This window comes from Pelmatolapia mariae, linkage group LG7, assembly GCF_036321145.2.
Source record: "Pelmatolapia mariae isolate MD_Pm_ZW linkage group LG7, Pm_UMD_F_2, whole genome shotgun sequence".
Lineage (NCBI taxonomy): Eukaryota > Metazoa > Chordata > Actinopteri > Cichliformes > Cichlidae > Pelmatolapia > Pelmatolapia mariae.
In genome coordinates this window covers 24,502,787-24,530,104 of record NC_086233.1, presented here as the reverse complement: position 1 = coordinate 24,530,104, position 27,318 = coordinate 24,502,787, and the positions used below count along the sequence as shown (strand labels likewise).

Genomic DNA, 27,318 nt, shown 5'->3' with positions numbered 1-27,318 from the left:
CAAGGGCTTTGGAGCCTATCCCAGTATGTGTCAACAGAAGGTGGGGAAAAATCATGGACAGTTTCCAAGACTGCCACTGGGATTATAAGGTGGTCTATTATATTAATATTCACATTAACACCTCAGGGTTAACTAGAGTATGCGGTTTGTGACTGCTGTTCATTACCTAGATCTTATTGTAGACTTCTGTTCCACTCAGCATGAGTAAAAGGCTTGCTGTAAATACAAACATATTGGCGAAAGCAGAACAGCACTGCTTTGTTAGCCCACAGTTAATTGGCTTTGCTATTCACAACAGTGTCATTAACACTGATATGGAGCTGTTTTTGGTTATTGCTTTTACCTCTTCAAAGAAATATCTAGCTCCACTACTCATCAGCCTCCTGCTAACTCTATCTGTCAACTGTTTACTCCTGTCCACGAGAGTTATGTCTTTAAAGGTCAGACTTAAAACCAAAACAAACTACTTAAAGAGGCCAAAAGGACACTTCTTAGAGCTGGGTTATCAAATGAAAATATATTATGGAAACACTTAAAATGTTTTTTTCCCTCCAAATAACTGGCACTCAAGCACAACAGTCTTAATCAGCCCATCGTTATGTAGACAACCATGACCTTACTTTGAACATAAATGTTTGAATTGATCAAACGACACTTCTAATAGATTTCATATACCACGAGATAACTATTTTAAGTGAAAGTCAACATCATTGCTTGCATAAATGGTTTGATAAAATATATGTAAGAACTTACCTTTCTTTGGAGACTGTTGCACTTCTGCTGGCCTTTCTTTGGATTTCTTTGGGACATCAAAGGCGTTCTTCATTTGGGATACTTTGATGCTCGGACTCTGCTCTGACACACGAACTGGAGCTTTGGACCCTTCAGGTCCCTGTCCGGCCTGATGTCTCTGCATTTGGTTTGCTTCTCTGATAATTTTTGCCACAGGCTTGTAGGAACCAATCTCACTGCCATTCCCTGCATCTCTCTCAGTGCTGCGATCACTTATATCTTTATGGTAAGCATAGTTAACGTGGTTATGGTCGCTGACCTGTGTGTGGACTCTTTCAGGTTGGACCTCTGGGTCTATTTCTTTTTTCCCTGAAGACGCAGGGTTTGGTCTTTCACCTTCATTCTCAGCTGTGACCTCCGGTTTGGGAAGCGTCTCAAATGGATTCGAGGGCTTTTGTGCGTAGGGTGGAGGTGACCATTTACTTCTGGTCCATCTCTCTGGGAATACTCTTTTCTGCCACATGTCCAAGTTTTGTGTCTCTTCCTCTGGAGACAGATTTGCCATTCGCACACAGTACTCGAAGTCAATCATATCTCCATACCGGTCATCCATGTGCCTCAGTGAAAGATGGTCCCAAGGGCTAAGGTCAGCAGAGAGTCGACGAATGTTAGCTGGCACAGTGTGAGTGCCCTTTTCATCCCACAGTAAGCACATGTCCTGATTAGCTGGAGTGCTGCACGGAAGGTCTCTGTTAAAATGAAAAGTGTGCCTCCTCTTGACCCTCTCCTCTGAACGCAGGTGTTCCTTTCCTCGTCTTTGCACATCTGTAGACATTAACTGTGCAGTTTTCAGCTTTATAAATGGATTTTTAGGCTTTTTGGGAACCGGGGGCGGTGGACCTTTGATTTTGGGCTTTTCTTTTGTCACCGATTCATCTTTGTTAGACGTGGCGTCTGGTGCCATTGTTGAACTGGCCGCATTTGTGTCAAGCTGCTTCACCATTGTTGTGTCTCTATTGGGCATCACATGAGTTAAAGGTGGAGGGGTGATGACAGCAGAGAAGCAAACAAGCTCGCTCTCCTTCTTTAGGCTTGCGACCTGTATCTTTCCATCACAGCCTCCATTCTCTGGCAGAGGAGGACTAGGGATCAAATCACATTCTTCCACTGTAAATGGGGGATTGTCTTGCAGTAGCGGTGATATAGAGTTGGCTGCTTTGCCAACAGCTTGGCTGTCATCTTTCTTGGTGCATGCTGAAAGACTGCCCGTGACCCCTGCTTTAGCCCTCTTATACACAGCCCCAGCAAACCTGTTCTGGTATGACTGATCCACTTGTTGTCTTTGTGCAAGAAACCCCGAACTGTGGCTTTCCTTATCCTGACTTTTGGATTTGTTTAGCATTGACAGGTGCTCCTGCTGGATGTCAGTAGAAACATTCTCCTTGGTGTGGTCTCTCAAGTTTTGCTCCCCCTCTGCTATTCCGCTACCAGTTGTCTCACTCTGGGCTCCAGCTCCAACACAACCAGCTCCTTTTAGCTGACACCTGCTGCCTGTCACTTCAGCCAAACGTTGACCCATTTCCCTCTTAAAACAGACCGTGGGTGAAGTCCTAGCATGTGTATCAGCTCCCATTAAAAGTGTGTCAGAGTTTCCTCTGCTTTTCTTTTCATTACCCTTTTCCCGAGGGGTATTCTTGGAAGGATGTACAAAGTTATTGTCATTGCAGATATCAGGTGTGTCTTCCTTACTTCCTCTTTTATTTAGTGATTCAGGCTTTTCTGTGTTTATCCTGTGCCTCAAAACAATATCGTTTTCCCCTTCCGGTGACGTCCACGTCTCATCCTTCTCAAGAACCACAAAGTCTTCCTCAGTAGTGGGATTGCATGAGGCTGATTTCTCCATGGCTGTAGTCCCAGCACAGGCCACAGCCTTATTCTCAGAGCCTTGCTTTTTGCCAAACGTTTGTCTAGTCTCCTTAGCCCTCGGGACAGTTTTTGACTTCTCTGTATTTCCACTTACTCCACCCACCCACTCTGTCCTAGTGTTCAGAGGGTGCTCCTTCTGACCTAGAGGCCTGATTGGCTGCCCACTTTGAGGGTCTGTCCATGGAGATGTGACTGTGTGCTCCCATGCTTTCCCAGTGGCTAGGCTGCTGCCACTGATCCCACTAATCTCACCAATACCCCGCGGGGTGACAAAACTGCCATCATCCTGGTGTTTGCCCTCATCTTGTTCTGCTACCTCTGTCTGCTGTGTATCTCCGGTTTGCTCTGAACAGTCAGAGTTATCAAGTGAGTCTTCGTCTTTTTCCGACAGCCTCTCCAGCTTCTGGCCCATGGCTGTTGCTCTGTCTTAGCATTAGGAAAAGAGCGTTAGGGACACTTCAAGATTCAGCATGGCATAATGAAGTCACGCGGATGGCTTGCCTGCCCATCCCAGTGAGATGAAATCACACAACAGACGCTACCATTATCAACTGTCTTGACTCTTTCTCTATTTTTGCATAATCTTGTGCACTGTTCACACCTGCCCTCCTGAGGCCTCTCTCTCTATCTCTTCCTATTCTGTCAAAGAGGAATGCTGTAGCGGCTATAATTAAAGTGGGTCTGGCTGCTGCCAATGAGTCAGGAGGCCAAAAAGGAAACACGACGAGTTAGATAGGAGGTCAGCTGCCAGGTGCCAAGGTCAGACAAGGCAGTCTGAACAAATCTAATATCACTGAACAAACACATAAACCCTAAATCATTACATTAATAAGCATTCAGTAGCATCTAATCCAGGTTTTGTATAATTTGTGAATGCAAGAAAATACATTTTAGTCAAGCTTGTGCCTTTGTGAGGCGTCACGCGCTGTCAATTACTGCTTCTGAGACAAGGCGTGTTTGTGCTGTGCGTGCCTGCCTTCAGACTGTCTGCAAATGTTTGTGATTGTTTTGGTGACGGGGTTTAGAGAAAGGTCAGCTGGAATTGTTTGTCCAGGGTCTGATGAGAACAGAGTTTAACCACAGACATGATGATGGATGGTGTAAGGTCGATTATTACAAAGGGGAAAACAGCTTAACGGGCTTCAGTGTTATGTGGAATTGGTATTCTTAGCTTTCAAGCAAACCAAGTGCAAAGCAAGGAGAGTGTATTGTTGCATGAGGTAGTTCTGTGCACACACAGACTTCATTTCAAACACCAAATCATGAGCTGCCGCATGAGAAGTTTTCTCACTGAGTAATCCCCATAGTAATATGGATTTTGCTGTCTGAAAAGGGAGTGAGGAAACTGACCAAACCTCTTCAGGATTTGGAATGAGTGTACTTCTGCTTAAACCATTTCAAGCCTGAGGAGCACCAAGTGGCTCATCATTTCTTTTAAGCTTGTCTACCTACCAAATAAGATAAAAACAGAACTGTTATCTTTGAACCTTGACCCCTGTTTTAGCTCCCTTCACATAAGATAAAGATTGTGGTGAATCTTTACCAATTAAAAAAAATTCTGTTTGTTTGAATGTAAAAATATATTATTCTATTAAATAAAGTGATGCTAAAGTGATAGCCAATGGGAAGATGGTTCATACAAAAATATGTTTAAATACGTATCTAAAACTAAATAAATAATGCTCTTAATAATACTATGAGAGTGTCTGATGGGAAGGTAGGATGTAATTCATCATTCATCGTTATTTCTCCAGCTCTGGTTATCTGTTATGCGGCTAAAAACAGCTCGACTTGCAGCTTTACTGTATCTAAAGTGTTATTTTGGGATGGCTGTGTTACAAGGGCAGCTGGCGGAGGCATCTGTGACACTGACTTTTAAACCCCCACCCCCTCTTCATTTCCCATTCATGTGTCTGTCATGCTTTCAATAGTAGGCACACGGTTTATAAGAGACTTGTGACTTGGAGTACCCAAACTATTAGCCTGGTCTCTGGATAGGCTTTTGTTTTTCCAGTTAAAACTACATTACTGTTCCTTTAGCGTGTTAACTCACAAAGTAACAAGCTCAAATTCAAATTCAGACAGTCAGTACAACGGGATGATATTCAGATGCATTATCTAGTCTGACAGTAAAATTTCCATAGCTTTCTGTACGGCTGGTCATAAAAAGATAAATGGCCTTCAATTTTAAAGGTGGCATGATGGATTTAAGTAAACTAAACGCTCCAATAAGGTGTTTCTTAAACGTGAAAAACATTTTCATTAAACTTCTACCATACATATGTAATTATATAATTACATATCCATATTAAACATCTAATGATAGTAAATAGTGATACAGCAATGGAACTTTTCAAAGCTTGAATGAAAATTCTTATGTTGTTAAATGTCATGAGGCAGTTACACACATTTTTCTACTAGCTTTCTATTGTAGTCTTTACTGTTAATGAATACTTTCTGAAACTATTCTGAATTCCCCTCGAGCAATTAACTGTTCATAGTTTTGAATGTTATCTAAGCACCACTGACATGAAAACACTAAAAATGTTTGCAGAAAGCAGATGGAAAGAGGAAGCTACTTACTGAGGGTGATGTTTCAAACAGATGCTTCGCATGCCCGTAGGACTTTGGGCTTTTTGCTCCTCCAGCAGTCACCTGCCCTGTGATGTCACACTGTCTTCATTTGACTAATTCAATAAGGGTGCTTTCTGCTCTGTCCATTTGACTAAAAGAGAAAGACAAGACCAGAAGATTTGCTGGTCAGATTTGCTTCATTTCCCTTACATTCTCTTTAGTAGTAACGTACCAACATAACTAGACTGCATCTAAAGAAATATGATATATATTCACTGGATGTTTTTTTTTTTTAACTGTAGGTACACCTTACTAGTACCAGGTTGAACTCCCATCAAAACAGACTTATTTTTTCATCGCAAAGAATCAACAAGATGTTGGAAACATTCCTCAGAGATTTTGGTCCATGTTGACATGATAGCACAGTTGCTGCAGATAATAGATGAGACCTCCTGTTCCACCACACCCAAAGGTGTGGAAGCCATTTGTACAAGAAGCCAGTATGAGATGATTTAAGCTTCGCGACAGGGTGTGCTATCCTGTTAGAAGCAGCCATCAGAAGATGTCATAAAAGGATGGAAATGGTCAGGAACAATACTCAGGTAGTCTATGGTGCTTAAATGATACTCAATTGATAGTAAGGAGTACAAATAGTGCCAAGAAATGATCCCCTACACCATTACACCACCAACAACCACCTGAATCATTAATACAAGGCAGGATGGATCCATGCTTTCATCTTGTTTACACCTAATTCTGACCCTATCACTCAAATGTTACAGCAGAAATCAAGACTCCATTCTCCCAGAGAACTGCTGCTCACTGGATATTTTCTTTTTTTTTCTTCCCCAGACCATTCTCTGTAAGCCCTGGAGATGATTATGTGGGAAAATCCCAGTAGATCAGCAGTTTCTGAAACATTCAGACGAGCCTGTCTGGCACTAACTAGCATGCCACATCCAAAGTCACTTAAATCACCTTTCTTCCACTATTCTCATGCTTGGTTTGAACTGCAATAGGTAATCGTAAGCATGGCTTCACACCTAAATACGCAGAGTTGCTGCCATGTGACTGGCTGATTATATTTGTGTTAACAAGCAGCTGAAAGGATGTAACTAACAAAGTGGCTGTTGAGTCTATATGTTTACACAAATGATGACAAGCTTTGCTAAAATTTTAAATTGAGTTGTTCTTTAGTCTAGTGTGTGTTGTCTACACTGGATGCATGCAAAATCCAACCGATTACACAGATAATGCAGAGGAAATAGTTTATTTCCATGATAAACATTAGACTGGACAACATATTAACAAAATGTAAAAAAAGTGCATACACATGAACATTGGCAATGTACAGTACACAAAAGTTAACAAAAAGCATCAAACGTAACAAAATCTTACTCTCAGGGAGGTTTTTACTTATTTACATCTTCCACTCAAGCTCACGTGCTTTGGGGCTGACTTGTGCTCTATAAATACACTCAAATACCTGGACCCCCCCTCCTCCCTACATTACAACATGTTTTTAATGTCCTCAGTGCTTGGCTCTTCAGTGGGATTGTCATTTTGAGGCCTGATGCCTGGGACTAATGCAATAAAACAAACACAGCCATTTTCCATAGAGCCTGAAAACTGCCTAAATTAGAGATTATATAAAATATTTTGCGTGGTACAAACACGAGAACTTAATTATGAGTACTTATCAATACACAGTAGCATTTTTAATACTTTCTTCTTAAATATTGACCATGTCTGCAAGCTAATATACTCAAATAGCAAATTGTAGAGAAAAATATGTACAGACTGGTAAATTTCAAAGATAAATTCATCCTATCTAACAGTTTAATGTAAATGATAGTTCTCATTCCAGCAAATAAGGTTCTTCAGCTATTGAACCAATACAATGTACCACAAGTCTCAACAATATCAAACAAATACATCATTATTGGAGGCTATTAATAAATGGAAGTCCACCAAGTGCGTTGAGGGAGAAGATGCTGCTGTAAATGAGCTCGAGTGTGTTTGCATACATTATAATATGTGCTAAGTTATACATTGCAAAGGGTAATGGTTATTATTGGGAGTGAGGTTAAGTAATGTACAAAAAGCCAGACCATCAACACACTCACAGAAAATTTGCAAAGCCTGTGATGCTTTATGTTAGAGCTAAGGCTGAGGTTAAGGCACTTAAATAGAAAAAAAAGGGACAAAACCAGCCAAACATAGTGCTGTGGTCCAGGGATGCAGGAATTTTGTCAACCTTAATCAGGTCCACGTGCCAAGAGCTTTAAAATGCTAAAAACTGGCTTAACGTGGAATCCCACCTTTAATACATTAAAGAAATAGTTTGAAATTTGATAAAGTATGCTTACTTCGACCGGTTTGATTGGTATAGTCAGAAGCTAGTTAGCGTAGCATGAAACTAAAAACAACAAAAAACAAAAAAAGAAGATTTTTCACATTTTTTAAGTGAGATAATATGTCAAGTAGTGAAATAAATTGGTGGATTACACAGAGACCCATAAACTTAGTTTCTGCTTCCAGTCATCACACTAAGCTAAGCTAACTGGATAATGGCTATAGCTTCATACTTACATTAAAGCTTACCAGTTTTTTAGCTCCATATAATATTTCCTTAATCTGTCTTTGACAAACCTTTGCAAGTTCATCACTTGTTACAATTTCTGAATTCAAACTTTTTTCAGTTTGAAGTTGTTCAGTTGCAAGCTCTTTCAATCATCTTGTGTTACATAACACTCAAATGGCCATGTGAAGGAAAAGACCAGCTTAAATTGAGCACCAAAATATTTTAATCTAATTAGTGGAGCAAACCTGCAGCTCCCTCTGATTCAGTTAGTCCGGGGAGAAAAAGGAACAGAGGTTGCACTGTTGTTCATACTTATCGAATTAAAAACAAACCAAATTTCCACAAAAATAAAGAATAAATGCACAGTTGAAGATAACCAAATGATTTGCATTCATTCTTTGCACAGTTTTCATTTCTCTTAAGTGCTAAACACAGTAATACATCGTGCACGCGCTTTCTCTGCAGACAAACAGGCATCCTTTAGCAGCACACCCAGCGCGCCAGTAAGGGAATCGACACAAGAGCAACCAAACAGAGAATTTTACAGAGAATAAACCTTGTGGCACAGCAACTTTGGATTTGTGGCACACCACTTAGGAAACAGCTTTAAAAAAACACAAACCAGAAGATGCCTTAGACTATGCGACACTGTAAAAAAAAAGAACAAAAAAGAAAGAAAGAAAGAAAGAAAGAAAGAAAGAAGAAAAGTATAAATAAGAAATGAGAAAAAGCTCTGAAATAACTGCCTGGGGCACATGTGTGAAAACCTGCATGTGCTAAGCTTTGCAATCATCTTGATATCATAGATTACCTTCTCTGCATTTAAAATAAAGGAAATCCAGTACAATAAGTTATAAATATCATCTGATTTTCATATAAGAGTGACTGGAGTTACTTTTTTCCATTTCACAGTATATTATGAACAAATTTTACAGCATAACCAGTTGACACTTGGACCAAATGTTATCATTAGAGCAAATAAGCTATACATTACACAGGGATGGGCTCCACTTGACACGGCGAACAAACGCAACTAATCCCTTAAACTTTCAAGAGATTAAAAAATATATATTTTTGATTTCCTGGTCTGCTTTAGTCTGCTTCAAATTATTTAGGGTTAATGTACTGAAATAGATCAGAAATATGACTGTGCATGGTGTGAATGGATACTAGAGTTGTGCTCAAGTGCATAATCTACTGTATATGTGATTTGTGTGAATTTAAAAATATCTGTGGATGCAATCCAAGTGTCCGTGCATGTTACAGCTTTGGTTACATCAGAAATGATCTGGTTGTTGCTTCTTGTCTTCTGTCGTTCTCTTATGCATAAGATGATTGATCAGGTTAGGCTGAATCAATTCAACATCCACTTGAAAAATGAATGCACCTTTTTTTGTTGTTACTTACAATGTAACCAATTATTAGAAAATCAAATGCTAAAAAACTCAAGTAGAAGGTTGTTGTTGTTCGATACATTTGTGTGTAAATGTGTTGGAGATATGTTATGTAATACTGCAAAGTCATGCGTGGACTAAACTAAGCGCTTTCAGTACATGATTAGATTAACTTTATTGGAGGAGGTCAGGGTGAAGTAGCCGCTGAGCAGAAAGAACAAAACAGTCTTTGACCAAAAACAGTCTGAGACGCTCCTGGCCCGAGGTACGGTGCTTCACAAAGAGGCATTAAAAAGGCTACGGTCACATCCACTTTTTTCTTTAATATAAACTAGTATGCTTTCACATGAAATGTTCTCTCATGATGCAAAAGCAGCTGCAGCAGGTAAAATATAAGTTAAGCTCAGTGATGGTTCAGTTATCTGTGGTAAGATGAGGAAACAGTGGGCTCCTCCATGAATACTGGAAACAGAGTACACTGACAGAAGCGTGTTACTTCTGTATTTTTCTTTTCATCGACATTTAAATAAAGCACTCTGAGGAATCATAAAGGAACTACAACTAGATGTTACGAACTGCCACTGCTGCACTGAAACCTGTCTGCTGATGGCAACATGGCGGCGTAATGCTCGTCTCGGCTGGGGAGTGGGAAAAGGGGATGATCCTGGACGTGTGGCGAGAAAGGCAGTTCGAATAGCCCACGGTGGCCTCAAACACACGGGAAAGTCTTCCATCCTGGCTTGATCTGAAGCATCCAGGCCTTAAGCACATAGTGAAAGCAATCGGCCTCCTCTGGATCTCAATGCCGGAAGTCTATGACGGAGCACTCTCTGTCAATGCAGAGAGCTTCTGCAGCTTGTTTAAATGGAGCTGAGACATTAGAGCGGAGATCAGCGCAGTGCTTCGTTTCTGGTACCACAGCAGCAGGTTTTTTTAACTTCTCAAAGCCATTAAAGAGACTGAGACAGTGGCAAGCCACTTCTCATCCCCCCATCTCATCTTTGCTTGAGCCACCGTGTTAAGGCAGGTGTCCTACTGAGAGCTGGCCTCCATGGCCATGCTTGGCAGCTTCTCAAGCTGCTCTGCCCTCTGTCGCATCAGTTCCAGACCAAATTCTATCCCCAGTCCTGGCATTTGCAGCTGCGGGAGCTCTACTGCTCCACCAGGTTGTAATTTTAAATCTTCAGCGTCACTGATGGCGTCAGTACACTCCCTTAACACTTGTTCACCCTGCGGTTCATCCATGTCCTCCGTCTCCACTGAGCTGCGGTCAGGAGGCGCCTCCTCACAGTTCATGGGTGAGGCCAGTTTCTGGTGGTTGGTTAGGGGGACAGTTGTGACGTCAGGGGCACAGGTGGAACAGCGGTACAGTTGAGTAGAGGGCTGGATCAAGTTAGGTGGTACAACTGCAGGGCTGGAAAGAGACTGCAGACTCGATGTGGAAGCAAAATTCGTTCCAGGCGGATCTATGCATATGGAAGGGACAGTGCAGTGGCGGGAGGGGTTAAGGCGGTGGGGACGGCCTCCTGTTGGACGGTCACAGCGCCGCCCTTGCGGTAGACGCATGCAGTCCTTACAGGACTGATAGGAGGGCTTCACTTTTAAAGGGTTTCCTGTGCTACCACTGTCCTAAATGGAGAAAAATTGAACAAAATGCAGCATATGGTCAGTCACATGAAAACTAAATATGTTCACTCTACAACATTTACCTCTACGACAAATAGATGTTTAAAAATGCAACTTAAAGACTTTATCTTTCAACTAAAAATGTTTTTTTTTTTTAAACTCACATCAAAAGCTGCAGGACAGCTGCGCTTGGCTGCTAGGCGGTTACTGTTGTTGGTGTTCAGGTTGGCTAACCCTAACCGGCTTTCCTCGCTCCTCTCATCCTCCTCCCCCATTTTCTTCCCCTCTGAATTTCCAGGCGTTTGAGCCAAAGCTGCCATCTCAGCTTCCTCTTTCTTAGCTTCTTCCTCATCCTCTTCTTCCAAAGTACTGAACTCGAGCCTCAGCCTCATGTCCTCGAGGGGATCAAGGCGTCCACAGGTCTGGGCTGCTGTGCCCTCACCAGGCAGGGCTAAATGGGCCATGGGGAAACCCTCGTCCTCCAGCAGGGCATCTCTCTCTACGTCTTCAATCTCAATAAAAACTCTTTCCATACCGAGCAGAGGGGGTCCCCGAACTGGAGTGGAAGGCTCACTGTCAAGTGCAGAGTCTGACAAACGTCTAAAGTAATAATTATAGTTAAGAGAGTCTAGAGGTTCCATCTCCAGACCCATACCCCTACAGGGAGATGCTCCGCAGCCTCCCCAGGCTTCCTCTTCTCTGAGCACCGGTGTTTCCCCTCCACCGGCACAATGGCCCGAGGCTTGCAAATCATCCGATCCCTCCTCATCTGCTCCAGGCCTCCATAGCTTGTTGTGACGCTGTTTGCTGCAAAGGTGAATTAGGCTTTAAGTTTGACTAGAATAACTAAAACCACACAGAGTTATAATCTCTTAATTAGCTTCATGAAACACAGTGGTTCCATCTGTTGGCTCTGCAAAGTGCAAACCTTAGTGAAAGCATAGACCTGCTTACCTGGCATCTAGAATTCCCTCATACTCTGCCAGCTGTCTCATGAAGCCGGCGTTTGGCTGAGCTATACTCCGTTTCTGCTTGACAAAGTTGTAGGCTTTCTCCAGAGACCAGCCATACTCCTTCATTGCATAGGCAATAACAGTAGAGGCAGACCGGCTCACCCCCATCTTACAGTGCACCAGGCACTTGGAATTATTCTTCCTATTGGATCAAGAGAAAAGAAAAATCACTCTCCATACCCCATTTTATGAATCTAGACAACAGTAGCACGCCCCCTCCCACCCCCAAGATGACTGGTTTGTTTTGCTCTCACTTGGCTTTGACGATAAAGTTGTAAGTGTCATTCCAGTGGGCCAGCAGGTCAGTGGCGTCCTCGTCATACACTCGGACATTGTGGTAAGAAAACAAGCCTGGGAAAAAGTTGTCGATCTCTCTGGTAACGTTCAGAATAAAACCCACTCTGCAAAAAAAACACATCATGTTAATATTTACTCCTCTGCCCACAGACCTTTATCATAGCAGGAAAAAACAAAACAAAACAAAAAAGATCAGTGAGTCCTGAAAGAGCTCACCCACAACCAGGTCTTGATTTGCTGTGACAAATAGCAAAGACTAGATTTGACAAAAAGGCTCCATTCTACTTAGAAAAAGTCTTGCATGTGTCCAAAGTCATGCAGGCATGCAGCTTCTCTCTTTCTTCTTCTTGCACTTTCTTCTTTGAGCAATTATTTTTCTATGTGGTGTTTGAGCATGAACCATATTGTTCATATAGACTGGATATAAAAACTGGATGTAGCCTTCAGGTCAGATACAAATGCTATAAACCTGCATTACTTGCTAATGGCCAGCAGGAGGTGCCTCCTCTGGTTGCAAAAAGTAGTCATGTTGTATTTTCTATGGGCTACAAGGGAGGTCTTTTACTCTGTTAACGTATGATATCAGTAAACTCTTTCCTGATGGGTCTGAATTCTTACTGAATACAACATGTTAATTTAGTAAATTGTGGTCCAATGTAGAGAAATAACAGTAAGGTGTAGGGTATAGCACCCTTGTGACTGACAGATCTCTACCACAAGAGGACTCTACCACAGTTTCTCAGCCAGATCCTGGCCTTACTTGTGATGTTTGGTCTTTAAACACCAAGACAGCCACGGTCAAAAAGCTCAAATCCAAACTACATTAAGTAATGCATGATGCCAATATTCATAATTTATACGCAATCTATGGTTATTACTATAGCTCTGCATATTTTCATACTTAACTTCAAGCACAAAGTTAAGTCAAGCACTTAAATTTGGTCTGATTTTAACAGACTTTTCAATTATATGTCTATAGGAATAACAAGAGACACATAAATGAGAATTAGACAAGTTGGATTAAACCAAGAAAAATAGAAGGTTAGATTCTTTGGTTAGTGTTAAGCTCTCAGCTCACCCACACTCACGTAGCTCTTCCAGGTTGGAAGCGTTCCACTCAGAGCCCTAGAGAGGAAGAAAGGCAGAAACTTACACAGAATAACTGTATTTAAACCAACTATATACCACAGTGAAAGAGTATTTGGCTATCAGTGTGGAGGACGGGTAAACAGAATTCTAAATTATACTACAAGATGCAAACAACTCACCAAATAAACATGGTCAAAGATAAGTGTAGCCTTGTCCATCTGACCCAGGATCAAAAGCATCTCGTTGTCTATAAACTCTTTGTATTCTTTGAGGTTACAGTTCATATGCTGCTCCAGCTCGTTACGGATCTGAGGATGAGGAATTAACATGAACCCCCACTTTCTTAAAAACATGGTTTCCAAATGCATTACCCACCACAGGTTAAGCATTGGTACCTTTATTTAATACTGTAAAGGTTCTACAAACAAAAGGTCCCTGGTTCAATCCCAGGAGGCAAATCCCTTGGGGGCTTGCGTCAGGAAGGACATCCAGTGTAAAAATCTGACAACTCAAACATGTGGCGCTGCCTGCTCTGGGACTCCTTATAAATAAATGAGCAGCCAAAAATAGTTTTTAAATTTTTATTTAGCAAAAATGCAAAAAAAACCAAACAAAAAACTTGTTTTGTGCTGAAGAGATTAAAATAAGGCCTTTTGCCTGAATGCATAAAAACAAAGATCTGCAGTGACTAGTTATTGAGGAAAACACACTTAAACTTTTATAGACAGCTAATTTGAATCTTTAATTAGTGTATTCTTTCCTAAAACGTGAAAATAAAATAAAATTGAGACCATTCCTTGCCCGTTGAATGACAAATACTGATTTGGCACGTACCTCCTTTGAGGTGATGTTTTCCAAGTCTTGAAACATCATGATGTTGCGTAGTTTGGCTTTAATGGCACATTCAGTTCTCTCTCGCTCAGTTGGCCTGCACATAATGAGTCAATGCATCAGTGCTGTGGTCTGAATGAAAATTTGCATAACAGTGTTTCCCACTGATGAAGACAAAGGCCAGAAACAGAAGAACAGCAGCTCGTGTCCAAAGCATATAAATTTACGACACACGGCGTAGGCATGTTTGATCTATGATCTGTTTGGCCGCATGAGATCTGTTTAAATCTTCTTTGAAAAATACAGGATAATTAATTAGTACTGCATGACTTAAAAGATGTGCCCGTTTTTCCTTCATTACATGAGGTGAGTTGCTATGCTGGGCACTCACTGGTCGACGAACATGGTGGGAGAATCAGACCGGGTGCTCTCCAGGTCGGTCATAGCATTCCACTCATTGATGCAGCTTTGCTCGGAGGTGATGCAGCTCTCGTAGAAGGCCATCCATGTGAGAGCAATGCCCCCTGGGAAGTAGTTGAACCGGCGGGACACCTCGCATGCCTTATGGAGGACCTGCAGGGCGGACCTGCAGGAACATGGCGCGAACTTTTAACTGCTAAAGATCCCCATTGAACAGAAGGGAAACCTGCACATTAATGGTAATTCTGTCAGCTGACCAGAAGGTGACATGTGAACGCTCACATACACACAGAGTGTGGTAGGAGTGTCATCAGTGGAAAACAGACTCAAATATATAAAAGGTAAAGTATCTAAACAAGATGCATCCAGAAGATTTTGGTAGCCATCAAAAAGCTTCTGACATAATTCTGAGTGAATATTTGACCATCAAGACGTACAAGAATTGGTTCATTTAAATTGGTCGCTTTCTTCATTCCAAAACTATTTTTGAGCTATGTTTTGAATCATTATCCTGTTATAACACCTAACTGTGTCTAAGTTTCAAACGTCTAGCTGCTGATTCAAGATTGAAGTTGATTAAACCTTGAATGAAGTTGAGGAATTGGGAGGTAGTCCTCCTTCATTATTTCATCCACACTGTGCAACATAACAGTAGCACTGGCAGCAAAAAGGCCCAGAACACGATGCTGCCACCACCATGGTTGACAGCTGCTACAGTGTTCTTTTCCAGTTTCTGGTTCATGGCAAGATTGAGGTTTGATGGTTGTTCCTGAACATCCTAATCAATTTCCTCTCATCTGAGGGTGACAGTTTGGGTTCAACAGACTTGTGTAAATTCACAATTTTCCTTCTTAGATCTTCACCGAGTTCTTTGAAGTTCTTCATTGTTTATATTTCATATTTGTTGATATTGTTAATATTTAGGAAATTTCAAAATATATTCATATGTGTGCACCTAATTTCTTGCTTTTAAAGCCATTAAAAGATGAGTGCTGTGCCATTATTCCACCCTGGAAAAAGAACAGTTCCAAGAAATCCTTAAAAGTCCCAAAATTCCCATGACATTCATGCCTGTGATGAGTGTATGTAAACGTCTGAGCACAACTGTAACAGATCTTCACAACTTGCACAAAGACACGAACCGTATCCTCCAAGTTAACACAAACAAATGTACACATTTTAACTGATTTTAAATTCAATTCGCAATCACTCTGGCAAAAATGTTGGGTATATCGGCGTAATAACACAACCCCACTTCTAGACAGACATGAAGAACTCACCACATGGCCTGCACAGACACAGGCTTGAAGACATGTGACCGCCCTGCTGTGCTCACACTGAAGCCTCTAGTGAAGAAGAAGAAAAGGCAGAGAAGGAGATTAGTTTGGATTGAGGTGAAGAGTGATGAGGGGGATGTAAACACAGACTGGACAGGGCTCGTCCATGGGGTCTATTCAGGACACCAAACAGTGGAACATTCCTCCAGCTTACAGAGGCAGTGACAATGTTAACAGGTCAGCAAGAACTGTTCTCACACAGAGGAAAAAAAATCTGTGTAACTCCCTCCACTGCCACTGGTGGGCGCTAAAGCCTAAAGAATAGGCTCGAAATGAGCCCCGCTAGAAAACCCTTGTCTCAAATTTTGAAGTGATCAGAATGAAACTTACCCATCTCCATCTAAATGTATGTTGGTATCGCTCCACAGCGGCAGCACCATCCCAATAGAGCAATTCTTACTGTAGATCACAACAACATGAGGTTAACAAATCTCATTAAAACAGGCAAAATGTGCATGTGCAGAGAGACTAATTACCTGTCCTTATCTGTAAAGTCCATTCCCAGGACGACGTTTTCCTCTGTATCTTGGTGGCCAGTGGTGTAGATAACCACCATATAGCGCACTCGATCTGTCCAGCTGCTTTCTAACCGCACAGCCTGCACGACAAAAGGAGAGACTGCAAAACACTGCATCTGGACTCTATAGCAGTACTGCTGGATAACAATAAAATGTGGCCACATTCTGGATTTATTCTGCAGATTTGATTGAAAAGAGCTGGGGGTTTTTACCTAAAGACGAAGCTTTTTTGCAAGCTCAGGAACAACATCTGTGTTTTTACATATGTTTGCAATCCCAGGTGTTTGGCCTATTCTTGCTCTTCTATTATTTTTGTTTCATGGATGGATGGATGGATGGATCTGCCATCACAACAATAATCTACACGCCAGTTCTTTATCGTTTCTCTTCCTTAAGAATAGCTTCTTGACAGCCGCCCTTCCACTGAGACCATTTCTCATGAGGCAGTAGTGAACAGTACATGACACTACAAGTTTTTGGCTAATAGCTCTGTGGGAATCATCTTGTTAACACAAACATACAAATTTAAGCCTGTCAAACTGTGTTATCCATGACATTTTTCATAGATGCATAGATTCTAAACAAATTGGAACATATTATGTACTTTCTATAAAACATTTCTCTGAAAATGATCAGGTGTAATGACTGGACTAAAAGTGAATGGAAAAGCAGCCAGTGTCCAAAGATAAGCCTTGAAAGACCTTCAGAAAGCCTGGAGAACTTTTGAAGCTAAATATAAAGACAGGTGATGGGGCTCAAGACTTTTGCACATTACTATAAAAACACTCAGTTAACTAGTGGAGCAGGTCTTTACTTTTAAGTCTCTGATTTCATCTTTGCTGAATCAAATAAATGAAATGAACGCTTCCAGCAACAAAAACAAAGCAACACATGGCAACATCTTTGTACTGACCAGCTTAATGCGATCTTCAGACCGGAGAATCTTAAACATGACCTGCAGATGTTGAGGCAAATCACCTGAAAGTGAAACACTGAGACTGTGAAATGATTCAACAACAATGCCTTTAATATAATTCACGTTTTTCCTCACGTGGGAACTGATTAAACTGCGTTTTGTATGCCAGACTGGCTGAAAGTCAGCGTCACAGTGTTGTCGTCTGATATGGACAGGATTTTGCTTGGTTACCATGGCAAAAAAGTGGATTTCATGCTTCTGTATGTTTATTTGCATAAAATATAACAACTGAAACTAACAATAATCAGCTGACAGACATACTGAAGATCGCACTAACAATATAGATAATACACACTTTAATCAGACATTAGCTTTAGAGACGTGATTTCTGGACTTTCCGAAGGTCAACTACAAACTGACCATTCAGCTTTTTCTATTGTTTTTTTCAGTGGGAGGAAATATTTTGGACATTTCTCACAATGAAGATAAATCTAAATCGTTTAACCTCCCAGCTGTGCTGAACTAAATATTTACCGGAGGTTTTTACAAACTGACTTGACTTTTCCTGCCCTTGCCCACAATTTTATAGACACACACAAAAAATACAAAGAGTGTTAGTGAAAGAGACTGGCAGAGAGACAAGCACGAATGTCAGTCACTGATAGAGCTGAATGGCAACCTCACACAATTTCAGTCTGTTAGGTTCATATTTCAACAGTTTTTAAACACATTTCCAAAGATTTTAAACACAAGTTGCATAAAGGATTGTTTTGAACTATGGAGCATGCAGACCTGCTATAGGTGAGTCTAATAATTAAACTGTGAAGCTGGAAATGAGCACAAGCAAACAGTTTGAGACTTGATCGTTCTCCCCCCAAAGGGACGGAGTTTGTAATCGACTGTTTGTCTGTCTGTCGGTCTGTTTGTTAGCAGTCTAGCATCCACAGTTTTCAAGATATCATTTTCTAATTTTGTGTGATGGCAGATGCCAACAACAGCTTGAGCTGATTTAACTTTGGTGAAAAGCAGGTAAAGGTCACCCCAAATGTGAAAATCAGTAAAAACTTTATACCACCCACAATTTTTTTATGGATCGTCTTCAAATTTCACAACAATACACTACAGCTTGGGGGACATGAGTACCTAGGCTGGCTAAGCATTTGCCCTCAACCTTATTGTTAGTGCCCAGTCAAATTTTATCATCCTTAAAGGTTATTTTTTTTGCCTCTTTTAGATAGTGTAGCAGTGAATGTGAAGACAGAAAACTGGGGAGAAAGAGGGAGAAAACACTCTGGTCATGCGGCATGTGGACACGCTCACCCACTGAGCTAAAGTGGCACCCACCCAAAAGCTATCAAAGAAACCGTATTGAGTAATATATCTCATGAAAGAGCATGCAGAGAGCTGTACAATGCCGCTTTCATTTTTTCAATACCACACCCTACAACATTACAACAACGCCATAAAGTTTAGCAACTGGTTTAGCGACAATCGCATTATTATAGCTTGAAGTCTGAAGTTTTGACAGTTTATAGAAGCCAAACGTTTCAGCCTATTCTGCTCCAATCATCTGGGTAAAGATAATAAAAATCATAAATTTTTAGGGCCTTTGACCATAAAAACTATCAAAGGCCCTGACCTTTGACCTATGACCTGCTGCAAGGTCATAGGTCAAAGGTCAGGGCCACACAAATTAGGAAAAAACTTCATTTTCCATTGAATCAAACTTGAATTTTTTATTGGGGGACATCAGCACTTTTTGTTTTTTCTTTAAAACAATATAAGGTTGTTTTTCAATACAACATTATATGACACAAAAAGATTAATATACTACAACAGAGTTCCATAGTAACAATGCTGGCGTCATCATAAAAACATCAAAGTTTTAGTATAGCGCTTGGCCTTCAGGGGGAGTTGTGCCCTCTGAGTGCTCTTGTATGAAACAGTCTATGTAAGCCTGGCGTTGAACTGCAGGGCTCTTCGGGTCAGACCGAATTATGTGATGCTTCAGACTAAACACAAACGAAACCCACAAACACGGAGAAAAGACTCGGCAAATACACATTTGCTTTTGTCCGGGGTCTTGTTTGTGCAGTGAACATGGGTAAAAGAAAAAAGACACAAAGCTTTGTGTGCATTTGCGTGAGTTTGTTCCCACCTGCATGTTTGTGGTGGGTCGGGGTCTTTGGTCCTTGCGTGCTGCCACCCTGCTGGAGGAAGAGGGCAGCTCCTTTGACCATGAAGAAGCTCTCGCTGAGGCTGAAAAGCAGACGTGCAAAAGAAATTCAGTGATGCGGATGCCTGGACACAACTACATTTTGGCCATAAGAAGCCTAATTTTTTCATTCTATACGCTAAAATCCAACCACAAGAAATCCTGAACTTCAGTTTCAAATGGCAGCAAGTTGGGCTGCATGGTAGCGCTCACAGCTAACCAGCTCATGTATGCCAAGCTAAAAGTCACAAAGAACGGACTGCCTTGTGGAAAATCTGTTGTGCTGCAATAAGTTTAAATTCTATCACTTCCTTGAAAAACATCACATATGTTGTACTTTAACTCCATTCTCAGTCTTATTATTATTATTATTATTTTGGACTGAAATAGAAAAAGAAAACGGCATCTCCTCCAGTATTTTATCATGAAGGATTTAATCACGAAGCAGAAACAATACAGTTTAAAGTGAATTCAAACTGCAAAATAAGAGCAGAACAAGAGAATTCCCTCCACAGCGTGCATAAATTCACACCCTGGATCCAGACGGACGTCACAATTTGGATAACTGAGTTATTTTCTGGAGAACTACAAAATGATATCTGACAGTTTCTCATATTTTGCTCTGATGTGCATTTGTGAAGATGCATTATATAGACTAATGTTCCGGTGTTCCCAGCGAGCCATGCAGTCTGCCTTTACAAACATTTGTGAAAGAAAAGGTCGTTCTAAAGAGCTCACTGAATTCCAGCGTGTTACTGTAACACGATGCCGCTGTTGCAACAAGTCAGTTTGTGGATTTTTTTTAATCCACTACTGACTGTAAGTTGAGCAACTCAGCCAATGAAGTGGCAGACCACAAACCCTTGAAGAGCAGGGTCACTGAGTCCTGATGCATGAAAGTCTGCTGACTCAGTATCTGCAGAGAAACCTCCTCGGGCATTAACATCAGCACAGAAACTGTGCGCCAGGAGCTTCATCGCATGGGCTACGGTGTTCGAGCAGCTGGACCAGTACCTTTGTCCAAAATGGCGTAAATTAAGTTTTTTTTTTGCTTCGTCTTCAATGGTAAAAGAATCCTTTCAAAATTTCCTGAATTCACAGCAGCAAACACACCAACCTCAAAAGTTAATCCCCTTTACACCGGGCCAAACTCCACCTCTGTTTCAATCCTTCTAACAACAGACTGACAACCTCAACAATCACATAACCTCACTGGCAGATGTAACTAAACTAAACCAACGGCCTTTAGAATCAAATGGAAAAAACAGACAAACAAAAAAACATTTTCTCAAATTCAGCTCTGACCATACTTCGGCGCCATCAGCTGATTTAAACCGATGTAGTTCAGCTTGAAAACACACTTTAAACTTTTTCTTAGTAAGAATAACAAATAGCAGTTATAAATCAGAAAAGACAATGTCAAAAATTGTCAGCGTACTTTCAAAATATAAACATAAATTTAAAAGTTTGGTTATAAGGTTGTTAAACTAAAATTGTTAAAGCTGAAAAAAAAAAACCTTCATAAAATTCAACCCTAACTGTGCATACAATGAGCCATTATTGAGCCATTATTCTGAAAAGACTTCTTTTTTTGCTCTATACAATATCCTATACTCTGAAATGACGTCCTCACAGTCCTCATTTCATTACAAAATCCTGAAGTCCAAAGTGATTCTGTTTACTAAAAAAAAACAATGATTTGGCTTTAACTGACTGACCTGCTGTAGTTTTTGTAAATAGGTGAGTGCAGATACTCCATTGTGTTGCACATTAGGCCAAATTTAAGCTGAAGTCACACACCAGTAAAGTATGAAAGGCCTGCCGGGACACAGCACACAGCGTGAGCAGGTACTTCTCTTATTTAGTCCTGTTTGGATCACTGAGCAGGACGGATGGCTCATCTGGGACTGAAAGTCAGCAGAGTCCTGATCCAGCACATTTAACAGCCCTTAGTTTTAACAGTAATGGTGACCAGACTCCACTTGATTGGGTTTGTTGACCTTTATGGACCTCACACATACCCACACACACACTTAGCTATCTACATGCACTCAAACGTTCAGACTTCCTCTGCTCGGCCCACCTGTGCTGAATGAAGCAGTCCTGGGTCATGACTTTGTTATGAAGGCTGCACTAAGCAGGAGGAGAGCTTCAGCGTATTTTCTCACACAGAACAGTGTGTAGCTTTGTTCGACCACAGTCTCATTCCTCTCTTGACCAAAAACACACAAAGCCTGGTATGACTGAGTGGGGCCATCACAAGGCCTTTTGTTTCAGCTCCACTGCAACGTGCTATCATTAATCCTCTTCAACTGTATGTAGAAGACGAATGAGATGAAGTCACGGAGGATTTAGCTTAAAAAACAGAATCCCTGAACAAATTCACACCGTGACCGGGTGAAGGACTGAGCACGAAGAAAAACTCAATTCTCGACCATCAGAATAAGACTTAAGATATAGATTTTAAAGCTGCTTCTTCTGAAAACAAATGTTTTCATGACTTTAAAGTAAAAGAGGTCACATATTCTATACTGCCACTGTTTGCAGATTGTTGCTAATATGAATCTAGTATACAGAGTGATCTTGTTTGTGCTGCAGTGAAGACTTACATGCGGCAGATCTCCGTCCGAGTCCAAGTAGCTTTCTCCACAAAGTGAGGCAGCACGGTGAGCATGTCTTTATTTGAGGATTTGATGACCAGAAGCATCTTCTCTCAGTCAAAACGCCCCCCTCCCCCTCCCTCTTATTAACATCTACCGCTGCACAGCGTGTTTGGGTTGAACCTGCCTGTCCTTCCTCTCTTCCCCTTTCAGCTTTCTTTCCATCCCAAACCCTGAAACCTCCGGATCTGTGCCGCCGGGTTCCGTTCAGATTTGGCTCCCCCGTCTCCTCTTTCACAGTTCGTGATTCAGCAATCGGCTCTCCGTATGCAACGCCCGGCCACAATACCATCATTCATGCCAGGGAGGGGAGGGCGCACGGGGGTGGGGGGTTGTTACTTGGCGTCAGTCTCAAGTTTGACATGCAGAATTCTAAATTAAGACTACACGCTGATGAATCTGCGAACCGCGGAGAAGCTCAAAGCATGATACGACTGTTTCAACTCTGACAAACCCACACACACAAACACGAGCACACACACCAACGAGCACAAAGGCAGTCTGTGCCAAAGCTTTGGTGACACAAGTCATGATTTTTGTGACGTCAAGTTGATTAAAGAAAAGCCTCGTGACTGAGCGGGGACAACGGTTTATGCGCTCTGTTATGCAACGGAGTGTAAGAAACATTTTTTAAAGCCTTGTCAAGTTAAAACAACTGTTCCTCTAGCAGATTTTTCTCCTTGACAGCTCTGAGAAACCAGGGCCAAAAATCAAACATAAATATGTGACTCATTATGACTCACAGGCCACCAGAAAAAAAAAATCAAATAAAGACATTAATGTATAAAATTTAACAGCATTAATTTTCCTGGTTCAGTTTATTTACTTTTATTTAAATCTTTTCCATTAAAGACACACACAAAAAAACTATTAGATGCATTCATTTTGCCATTAATGTATTCATGCATTTCTGCATCATCTCGCCGCTGCAGTGATTTTTTTGTGTGTTTAAATAGTTCGCCATGATGGATGGAACATTTGTGATGTACAATTGAAATATGCAGAAAAAAGGATTTTCAGCTTGTTAACAAATTATTCAATAGGGTCATATGTCACACGCTGAGTATGCATGGCATGTGGGAATTCTTTCCTCCCTCTTTTTATTAATTCATCTTCAGGAACTCTTTGTACTTACTGCAGATATTCCCACTGCAGGCCCGATGTAAATACTATTAAATACAATAATTATCATTCATCATTTAAAACCTTCCTTTTTTAACTCTCTTTTTTGAAAGCATACATGTTTTTTTAATGTTTACTATCCAATACCTCACTCGGGTGTTGTCAAACCCTTCCTGACATCTAGTATATTATCTAATGCACAGAAGCATTTGGCAGAAACAGTCAAATTCAGCAGGCACCTATTAAAAAAAACTAAAGATACACTAACCATACCCAAATTCCGATCAGACCTGTTTACTTCCTGCGTTTCCGTGCAGTTCAATTTTGATCTCTAAAATATTTTTCAAAACAGGCATACAAAGTATTACACATGTGACTAAAGTGCACGTATAATGCTTCTCCTTACATCTTTCATGCTCATGCTAAATGTCACCAAAGGTCAACGTATATGCAAGTAAACACTCCTGGCTCTTTATGATGTCAAACGGGACTTCCTTATATGGCCATATCAGACAAATAGCCTGGCTTGTACATAGAAAATCCACCCACTTCATACCTTCTGTTTGTGAGAGGGAGCCAATAGGAAAAAAGCTGGCTTAAGGACAAGGTGACCTTAAAGGGAGAGGCGCTAAAGCAGCTTGTTTCAGGCAGTGGAGGTGAATGTACGAATGCAAGTACATAATGAAGCTGAAAGTTAGCCACTCTTTATCCTGTCAGCTTCCTGGGACAAAGCTGAGATGCTGACTTCCATCATTACAGCTGTTAAGTCAGTGTCAGATTTGCTGCCTTGTATGTACTCTATTTTAAGTAGTGCAAATGCATCTGAAGTGAACTATCCTTAGCCTGATTCTCCTTAAATTGGTCCAAAAACAAAGAAAATTAAGTGCTATATTACAATTTCAGATCTCATTATAACAACAGTATGATATGCATGTTCAGAAAACAAGAAAAACAAGACCACTATAAGAAACGCAATACTTTTGTATTCTGCTATAAATGTCGTCTCTAGAGAGCTTCAAATATGTTAAAAAACCTAAAAAAGTGTCTTACCTCTGATTATTTTTCCTCTCATCATCGCTTCCGAAATCCTGAAAGACAAGCACAAAGAGCGAATCTGAAGCAGCATACAATATATTTATACTAAAACAAAAAATAACTGTGATGATCATGAACAGTGGAACAGTGGGAAAGGAATAGAACTATTTCATAACAAGGATAAAGTTAAGAGTGCTTTGCATTAATAGAAATGCAGGCACCAAACACACATGGACCACACGCTTGAGTATCCTGCTAAACATATCACACAACTACAACTGAGATGATTTTACATTTTTTGTTCAAAATTTCTGAATTTTTGGCTGCAGTTGCTCTTAAATAAGTTGAACATCTCAAGGACCATGCAGAGATGGACGAAAGAATGCCTGCGCCACCTGCTGGCCATCTCTCTGCAGCCTGGTGAACTAATCTGCTATGAAGTTGCAAAGAGCTGACAGCTCAATCCTTAGGACACCTTCAAATTTCAGGAATAAAAAACGAAAAACTAATTCACACACACACACACACACACACACACACACACACACACACACACACACACACACACACACACTTATTTCTCCTTCCTGCCGGCTGACTCTAGCAGAATAGTGATGGTGAGATGAAGCACCCACCTATCTTCAAAGCAAGGCTTGTCACTGCTTATTTTTGTGCCTCAGCCTACTTCTGAGCGCATAATCCACTTTCCTAAAAACCCAGAAAGTGGCGCACGAGCACAGATGTTAGGATTTCACGTGGATAAAAACGTCCAACAGGGCTCCATCTCTAACTGACGCCCCTGCTTTCACAGGTGGAGGTTTAACGCCTCCAGCCTCCAACTCCACTAAGTCAGCATTACTTCTCCACGCACCCCGACTAGAACCAACAACCCTTTTTCCCGCTATGTAACTTGGAAACAATGAGCACGGAGCTGATCGGTTTGTCTGCGTGGTGCTGCCCGGGATTTGACGTCTGGCTGAGGGCCAAGCGCATTTTCATGGTGCAGTTATGGATCTGAGCTATTCTGAAATTTCTAGAAGTTCGCAAAAACACTTGGCTCGCTCTCCCCACATTTAAGGACCTCCTTCCCAAATTGGTGACCGCACTACTCGCAAATAAAAACCTCGGCAACACCGAGACCTGCCAATGTTTGTGCAGCAGCAAAACGAGCACTTTGTGTCTTGACAGCTAAATCCGACAGCCCCCCTCCGTTCCCCTCCCCCTCTGCAGGATTTTTGTTTACAAATCCCCTGCCACAGTAGCCACAAACAACTCCCTGTTGTAACAATATGTCAAGTTTGCAGCACACACGCGCACACATTTGGACACATGCACTATGACGGAAACCAGGTTAACCCTTTCCTGCAGGATATCAAACGCAAACGCCACCCAACCTGTGTTTTACACACTCCCGTGGGCGCATTCTTGGCGTTTCCCCCCTCACACACACAAAGACCCAGCCCCCCGGCATTTCCACTCACCTCCCCCGCACTGCTGTTGGTCGTGCTAGCCGACGATGCTGCACTGGGGGTGGGAGAGCGCTGCAGTGTCACCAGAGCCATGGTCAGTGAGCTGCAGGAGAGGAGAGGAGAGAGGAGAGGAGAAGGGAAGGGAGGGGAGGAGGAGCGCCTATCCGGGAAGATGCGCCGCTGAGATTGTCGCTGTCACCGGGGAGAAAATGCCTAGTCAGACTCTCATCCAGCAGCAGCACCTGACTCCACTGCCCCGGCCGTGCTCCCTTTCAGTCCTGCTCCGTGCGTCCTCTGCGGTTACCGGAGTCCTCATGGGCGGAAAGTGAGAGAAGAGAGAGTTCCTGGGTTTTCGTTCTGCGCCAGCAGCAGACTCTGTGATTTCGTCGCTGGTGTGCAGACAGACAAACAAAAACACAGCGCAGGTTGCAAGCGGGGCAGAAATGACATGCAGCTTTGCCGGATGGCTGTGATTGGCTGGCCTAGTTCGCGTGTGCGCTGTCATTGGGCCAATGTTGTCAAGGTGACAGGCCAGACTAGGAACTCCCAAAAACAAATATTCACGATATTTAATGATAATAATTATAAAAATGTGCTCACGTTATGAAACATAGTGTTGGTGAGAAGACTTTTTTTAAGACAACAAAAAACGATTAATTTTATATTTATTATATAATCTCATATAATATTTATAGATGAAAATATTACAGAAAACCTGTCTGCATTCATTGGTAAGAAAATGTACCAAAATAATACATAAAAATAAATATTAATTTTATAAAATGTCAAGTAAATTAATGCTTAATTTTTCAAAAAATGCTCATGTTTACCATTTATTTTTTTAAAACTGCAAATATGTATACATTATCATCCCCCCATTTCCCACTGCAAATAATGAAGTGTATTTCCCTCATTTGCATACTGATGCAAAAAAAGTATAAAGAAATCTATAAGAAAAAAATGTAGATGCTAGCTTTTAGAAAGTGGGAAGTAAAGGATAAATTATGTCTAAATAAATACATTTAAATATGAATCAATTAAATATAAACTTGAATAGATACTAGGCACAAATGAAATTTATGGGTTTTCATACATACAATGTCATATTACCCATTTATGGAGTTGTTTATGTAGATTTATTTTTAGCTGTTTTTGTCCTCCATATAACCCCAGACTACAACTAAAAATGGGCTGAAAATAATTTTATTTTTAGAATAATTGTTAACTAATTAGAGTTGCAACACGATTATTTTCACTGCTGATTTATTTATTTATTATTTTAAAAAAAGACAATCTTATATCTAAAATAAGACTGCTGACATACAAGTTTTTAAATTTGCTCAATGTGCCCCCTTTAAATAATTAATTTTTTATAAAGACCACAACTGTGAGCAACTAGAACTTGTGAGGAAGAAAGCATTCTTTTACATTCCACTTTACACATAAATAAATACAAAGAGCAATTCTGAACCCACATTGAGTAAAGCCATAGACCTCCCGTATCGGCAGCACGGGGACAAGCCATTAATATTTCCAGAATGTCCCTCTGTTGCCTCTCAT

General features: G+C 41.1%; 1 protein-coding gene across 2 annotated transcripts; it reads right to left on the bottom strand.

Moving 5' to 3' along the window:
• Positions 1–6,496: 6,496 nt before the first annotated feature.
• On the bottom strand, positions 6,497–26,182 carry ssh1b (slingshot protein phosphatase 1b). Of its 2 annotated transcripts, XM_063478559.1 has the most exons (15): positions 25,771–26,182; positions 24,305–24,342; positions 19,416–19,516; positions 17,255–17,319; positions 16,300–16,421; positions 16,154–16,222; positions 15,767–15,832; positions 14,458–14,652; positions 14,070–14,163; positions 13,415–13,543; positions 13,225–13,271; positions 12,104–12,250; positions 11,791–11,991; positions 11,001–11,643; positions 6,497–10,839 (listed from the first exon to the last, which is right to left on the bottom strand). In XM_063478559.1, exons 1-15 carry the CDS (start codon positions 25,849–25,851, stop codon positions 10,243–10,245), a joined length of 2,595 nt encoding a protein of 864 aa, XP_063334629.1. In that variant the 5' UTR covers positions 25,852–26,182; the 3' UTR covers positions 6,497–10,242. The 2 variants fall into 2 exon arrangements, with proteins under 2 accessions (XP_063334629.1, XP_063334630.1); XM_063478560.1 differs by lacking the exons at positions 24,305–24,342; positions 25,771–26,182 and adding an exon at positions 22,082–22,159.
• Between the last annotated feature and the right edge of the window lie 1,136 nt (positions 26,183–27,318).

Coding starts and splice junctions, on each gene's coding strand:
- ssh1b (XM_063478559.1), bottom strand. CDS start 25,851: ATGGCTCTGGTGACACTGCAGCGCTCTCCCACCCCCAGTGCAGCATCG. Junction 13,272..13,414: donor TCTTTGACCATGTTTATTTG/GTGAGTTGTTTG, acceptor CTTCCTCTCTAG/GGCTCTGAGTGGAACGCTTC. Junction 10,840..11,000: donor GCTGTCCTGCAGCTTTTGAT/GTGAGTTTAAAA, acceptor TTCTCCATTTAG/GACAGTGGTAGCACAGGAAA.